Source organism: Lepidochelys olivacea (assembly GCF_965140295.1).
Source record: "Lepidochelys olivacea isolate rLepOli2 genome assembly, chromosome: 3".
NCBI lineage: Eukaryota > Metazoa > Chordata > Testudines > Cheloniidae > Lepidochelys > Lepidochelys olivacea.
The window spans coordinates 176,206,859-176,213,261 of NC_140413.1; the positions used below are offsets into that span (position 1 = coordinate 176,206,859).

Below are 6,403 nucleotides of genomic sequence, written 5' to 3' on the forward strand. Positions count from 1 at the left end.
ATCACATCTTCAAGTCACTTGTGTGGGGGTGACTGACCATAATCACTGTCATGTGGTTGTTCAATGACCTATGTGAAATGAATTGGTATTCTGAGTCCAGCTCCTATTTGGTAGATATCCAAATCACAGTGATTGCCAAGAAAAGACCAAGGACTAAATGGCCGTGGGGTCTTAGGGTATGTCTACACTACGAAATTAGGTCGAATTTATAGAAGTTGGTTTTTTAGAAATCGGTTTTATATATTCGAGTGTGTGTGTCCCCACAGAAAATGCTCTAAGTGCATTAAGTGCATTAACTCGGCGGAGTGCTTCCACAGTACCGAGGCAAGCATCGACTTCTGGAGTGTTGCACTGTGGGTAGCTATCCCACAGTTCCCGCAGTCTCCGCTGCCCATTGGAATTCTGGGTTGAGATCCCAATGCCTGATGGGGCTAAAACATTGTCGCGGGTGGTTCTGGGTACATATCGTCAGGCCCCCGTTCCCTCCCTCCCTCCGTGAAAGCAAGGGCAGACAATCATTTTGCGCCTTTTTTCCTGAGTTACCTGTGCAGACGCCATACCATGGCAAGCATGGAGCCCGCTCAGGTAACCGTCACCCTATGTCTCCTGGGTGCTGGCAGACGTGGTACTGCATTGCTACACAGCAGCAGCAACCCATTGCCTTGTGGCAGCAGATGGTACAGTACGACTGGTAGCCGTCATAGTTATGTCCGAGGTGCTCCTGGTCGCCTCTGTGAGGTCGATCAGGAGCGCCTGGGCAGACATGGGCGCAGGGACTAAATTTGGAGTGACTTGATCAAGTCATTCTCTTTAGTCCTGCAGTCAGTCCTATTGAACCATCTTATGGTGAGCAGGCAGGTGATACGGATTGCTAGCAGTCCTATTGCATCATCTTCTGCCTGGCAGGCAAGAGATGAGGATGGCTAGCAGTCCTATTGTACCATCTTCTGCCAAGCAGCCATGAGATGTGGATGGCATGCAGTTCTTCTGCACCGTCTGCTGCCAGCCAAAGATGTAAAAGATAGATGGAGTGTATTAAAACAAGAAATAGACCAGATTTGTTTTGTACTCATTTGCAAACCCCCCCCCACCCCCCGTCTAGGGGACTCATTCCTCTAGGTCACACTGCAGTCACTCACAGAGAAGGTGCAGCAAGGTAAATCTAGCCATATATCAATCAGAGGCAAGACTAACCTCCTTGTTCCAATAAGAACAATAACTTAGGTGCACCATTTCTTATTGGAACCCTCCGTGAAGTCCTGCCTGAAATACTCCTTGATGTGAAGCCACCACCTTTGTTGATTTTAGCTCCCTGTAAGCTAACCCTGTAAGTCGCCCCTCCCTGCGTCAAAGCAACGGCAAACAATCGTGCATCTGAGTTGAGAGTGCTGTCCAGAGCAGTCACAGTGGAGCACTCTGGGATAGCTCCCGGAGGCCAATACCGTTGAATTGTGTCCACAGTACCCCAAATTCGACCCAGCAAGGCCGATTTAAGCGCTAATCCACTTGTCAGGGGTGGAGTAAGGAAATCGATTTTAAGAGCCCTTTAAGTCGAAATAAAGGGCTTCATCATGTGGACGGGTGCAGGTTTACATCGATTTAACTCTGCTAAATTCGACCTAAAGTCCTAGTGTAGACCAGGGCTTAAAGTGAAATCCTGTCCATATTGAACTCAATGGGAGCTTTACCGCTGATTTCAGTGGGGCCAGGATTTCAGCTCTAGAGCTGATTCATCAAGATCATATTAGCAGGGCAGCATGGGGAAACTTGAATTGCCTGTGCTGAGCCTCCAAGGTGTTGAGTTTAGGACCTGTCATGAGCTCTACATTTACATTTTAAATACAAATATAACCAGATCAGTTAGGGCTGAAGAAGTTTGTCTTGTGGGGAAGACAATTCACTTTAAACCTCTCAAATGTGATGCCATTAAAACCATACAAAAATATAAGAATAGGAAACGGCCATACTGCTTAGCATACCATTTCTTTTATAATGACTCTTAATCTCAGCTTCCCGCTTTCTCATCATATCACTACCCCTTCGCACTCCAGAAACCAGTGGGGCTCTCTGAAGTCACTATAATATTTGCTTCTGTGGCCTCCCTTGGTAGCTTATCCCATATGTTTGTTATTCTTTGCGTGAAATAGCTTTTCTTTATCATTTCAGAAAATTCTGCTTATTTCAGTCCCCTGCCCCCCTCCCAAGCAGTTTTTATGTTTATTGGTTTTAGTATGTTATTTCATCACTCACTCACCTTTTTATACTTTCCTCCCCAGAAAACCAAAAGGGATGTAAATAACTTTGATCAAGATTTTACGCGAGAAGAGCCAGTATTAACGCTAGTGGATGAGACAATTATAAAGCAAATCAATCAAGAAGAATTTAAAGGGTTCTCTTATTTTGGAGAAGAGCTTCTGCCATAGTCAGCAGTGGGCTGCTAGATGAATGATGCTGCAAGAAGTGGTCCTAAGAAGATCCTCCAGTTACTGAAACTCACTAGATCAAGAACTACTTCTCTTACCTTGAGCCCATATCCCGATTTAAACTATATATTTATTATTTTCCTTTAATCTTCTGATCTGAAGGCACTCTTAATTTCTGTCTCACAAACAATGCAAAACAATTTTGTATCAGAAATTGTAGATGTAACACACTGCCGTGCTTTTGCAATTTGCAACCTTTCTGTTACTCTTAAGGTCTCTCAGAAAGGACACAATTTGCATCTTTTCATGAAACAAAAAGAGCCATACTGTTTTAAAACAGAGATTTAGCAGATTTTATTCTCATCCTACAACAGTACATAATTGCCATACATCTTTAATGAAGAGAGAGAGAGCCATTTCTTCCGCACTGATGTTTACAATGAAGTTTGTACTCAAGTGTGGAGAAGACAATTATACACAGTTCTGTGGTAATTGAAAAAGTCTACTTTCTTAGATGTGCAATTACTGATCACATATGCTTTAACATACTGGGGTGCAAGCATAATATAAAACTATCCACCAGAAATAGGCATAGCTAATTTTTCATGATTATTAGTTAGGAATAAAAAGAATTATGAAGATAATGTAAAAAGTTGCCTAAAATAGGAAATCAGATACTTTATACACAGGTATTAAAGGGCTAAAATATAAGAATTGATCAGTTCTCCAAAAGCCTATAATAGCTTTAATGAAGCTACATAGGTTTACTACAAATTGACAGGTAATTGGGTAAACATTACTTTTCTTTCTTAGTAAAAGTTTGTACCCAAAGCAAACATTGGTAGGCACATAGGTGTTTTAAATTACATGTTTCTAAAAAATGATAATAATAAAAAAGAATTTGTTTTTAGTTCTTTGTATTCAATGTGAATGATAACAACCCTGCTTAATTATATGTATTTATTTTTCACAGCAGTGTGTTACTTTTGCACACTTTTACAAAACCATAGTACTACTGTTTTTAATGTTTAAAATCTAATATGAAATCTGTGCTATTAAAAAAACACAAAACAAAGCTTAACATGGATTATGTGAAAGTGTGTTGAAAGACTGAAGATCAAACATTCAAAAACTGACATTATGGAAAGATGTAAATTGATTTTCTTGTGTATTAATTGAAGTGGTAACTCATGTGGACAATATTACTAATGTGAAGTTACCGCCTGTAGATATGCTAACAGTGTTATGTACTTATATTTCCAGAAGTACCCTGTGTTTTTTGTGTACATGTATCGCTGAGGTAATTTTATTATATATTTTACTGGACTGAGTGAGCAGTTAATGGAATCCATTTTAATTGTTGCACATGGATTTCCAGCTGCACAAAAAATATATATACTTGTTACTGGCAAAGTGGCACTTACGAAGCTTTTTTGCCTTTTGTACAGGTGAGATTTTGTATATAGTGTTTGCTGCAAGGCCTGTGGAATTCATTGAATATAGAGGTATCAACTGCTGCATGTTCAGGCATATTATAAAAACTTTAGTCTATGAAAGAATAATTATAATAATGTCCATGTGCAATACTCTGTATGTGTATTGGTTCAAGTTACTGTCAGAGAGAGGAGGATTTTTTTGTTATAAAAGATGTAGACATATATTAAGCTATACTAAATCTCTTTTATAGTTCTCTTCAACTCTATGATAGGAAGGAGCTAGGAAAGAGAAAGGAATGTTCCAAATTGTGGTGGACAAAGTGCGAGTCATTGGCTTTAAGAGCTAAATCTTGGTCTCAAGCAAATGAGTTAGTTTGTGTCAATTATGCGTCCGGCTGTTCATAGCCTTTGTAACTGATGACAACATTCAGTTCCATTTTGTTTTTTTAAAAACTCAGGTGTAATTATTATATATATTCTTATGATGATTTCAAAATATTAAATATTATGCTATATCAACTCATGTGTTGTCTGGCCTACAGGTGTAATAATGGATCGAATCTTTAGATTAATTTAATTTATCTTCAGTAAATTTATGTACTGGGAAAAGACTAGCTTCTGGAGTTGAGTACAAGCACAGAAACATTTTAATGATTACATCATCTCATGGTTTTTTTCCAAGGAACCTGTTGTAACATCGCCCATAAATTTTCATGTGTCACTACTGGCTCTGTGTCGTTTTCACCACAGATAGCTTTTGTCACCAGGCAAGAACTGATCACAGAGCTAAGTGTTCTTTTACAGAGGTGAATAGAATGAAGAAAAACTATTGCATAGTGCACTACTGTTGGTAAAATTAGAGGTCTTTCTACAAAATTATTAGTATTTGCTTTTGGGGAGTCAGTACATTCCACAAAGCTATTTTGTGAGCAAACTGTTTAGATCAATCCTGTTCTTAGTGTGAAAATCATGAACACCCATTTCTATTACAAGAGGCCTTGGCACCTGCATTTGTTTTGTAGGGATGCTAAATGAGGAGTCAAGGAGGTAGAACTTTTGCGTGGGCAGATGTTTCTTCAATTCAAGTAAATAGATCTTCTGTATGGGGTTTACATTAGGAGGTTTGTCTGTTACCTTGCGCATTTTTTTAAAGATAATTCTGAAAAATGAACATGCTGTTACATTTCTGTAAAATCTTTCCTGATTTTTTTTGTAAAATGAGTGCAAAATGCCAAAAAAAAAAAAAAAAACAAAAAAAGAGAAGAATCCACTGTTTGTTGTTTTTCTCCCATATAGATTTTATAAAAAGTGGAAACATTTTTCCATAGAGTGAAAAATAATGAATTCTCTCCAAAAAGCTAAAAAATTACCTCTTTTTAAATTATGGGCAGAATAGCCCTCGTTAAATATAAAATGTATTCAGTTTTAGAGTTGGGGTTTGTTGGGTTTTTCGGTAAGGCTTTATTTGTACAGGATTTCTTTTTCTTGTGGATGTAATTTGAATCTCTTGCCATTCATGAGTGTTATTTCATCGTAAACATTATTACTGTGCCAAATGTACTGTATTCAAAAGGATGTGAATGTGTATTGTTTCAGAACCTAATAAATACAATGATGTTAAATCTTATTTTTTCTAAGTCTTCATAACAAATTCCAATGGAAGAAGAAAACATTCTTTACAAGGCTGAAGAAAGAATACTTTTACATTATTCTGGGATTTTTTGTTTTGGTTGGTTGGCTTTTATGGGGGGACATTTTGTAAAGGGGGATTTGATAAATAAGGGCCCAATCCTAAGAGGTACTGAGCACCCTCAATTCCCACAGATCTCACCAACATGCTGGGTTGGGCAGTAAGGCCCCAGTCCAGCAGAGCACTCAAACATGAGCAGGTGAGGAGTTGTTGTCTTTAATTAGATTACTTACGTATTTAACATTACACATCTTTAAATGGTATTCTGGATTGGAACCTAAGAGCCCGCTTGAAATCTTTTCTAGTTATTTAATTTATGCCTTTAAAATTTCACAGCCTGCAAAGCATAAAAGGGGATTGTACTGGTATACATGAATGTTAAAAGGTCTTAACTTACATTAAATATAGTTAAATGGTTTGTTGGCCTAGAAAATACGCATGAAGAACAAATGGCAAATTCTAAGCTATTTCTCATTTCCACCATGTATGTAAATGTTCAGCCTCAGCATGGCAGCTATCAGCTTATTATCTTTGGCAGAGAGTTTTCCAAACCACTTTGAACTACAGCAAATATTAATTAGCTTTAAAACAGCAAATTCCTTACGTTTCATTCAAATATCTCTTCTCTCACTCCCTTCAGCTTTTCCTTATTATCACTCCAGTTTGTCCCTCACAGTCAGCCCCCTCAATTCCGCTGAGCCTCAGTGACCTTGGCTTTCCAGGGACATTAATTAACAAAGGCCATGCCGTAACACATTTTGGCAGCTAAACAGTTATCAGGCAACTTGATATTCTGGATACACAGTTGGAAGAATATCTTGTCTTTTCAAGAGAGACAAGGTGCGTGAGATAAT

At 38.2% G+C, this 6,403-nt stretch overlaps 1 protein-coding gene across 4 annotated transcripts in view; it reads left to right on the forward strand.

The window, feature by feature from the left end:
• The window catches only part of PRKCE (protein kinase C epsilon), a 532,143-nt gene extending 528,848 nt beyond the window's left edge, over positions 1-3,295 (forward strand). For all 4 annotated transcript variants that reach the window (XM_084622252.1, XM_084622253.1, XM_084622254.1 and 1 more), the window contains one exon: positions 2,277-3,295. In XM_084622252.1, the coding sequence (XP_084478378.1) occupies positions 2,277-2,423 (147 nt within the window). In that variant the 3' untranslated portion in view covers positions 2,424-3,295. The remainder of the gene's footprint in view (positions 1-2,276) is intronic.
• Positions 3,296-6,403: the final 3,108 nt, after the last annotated feature.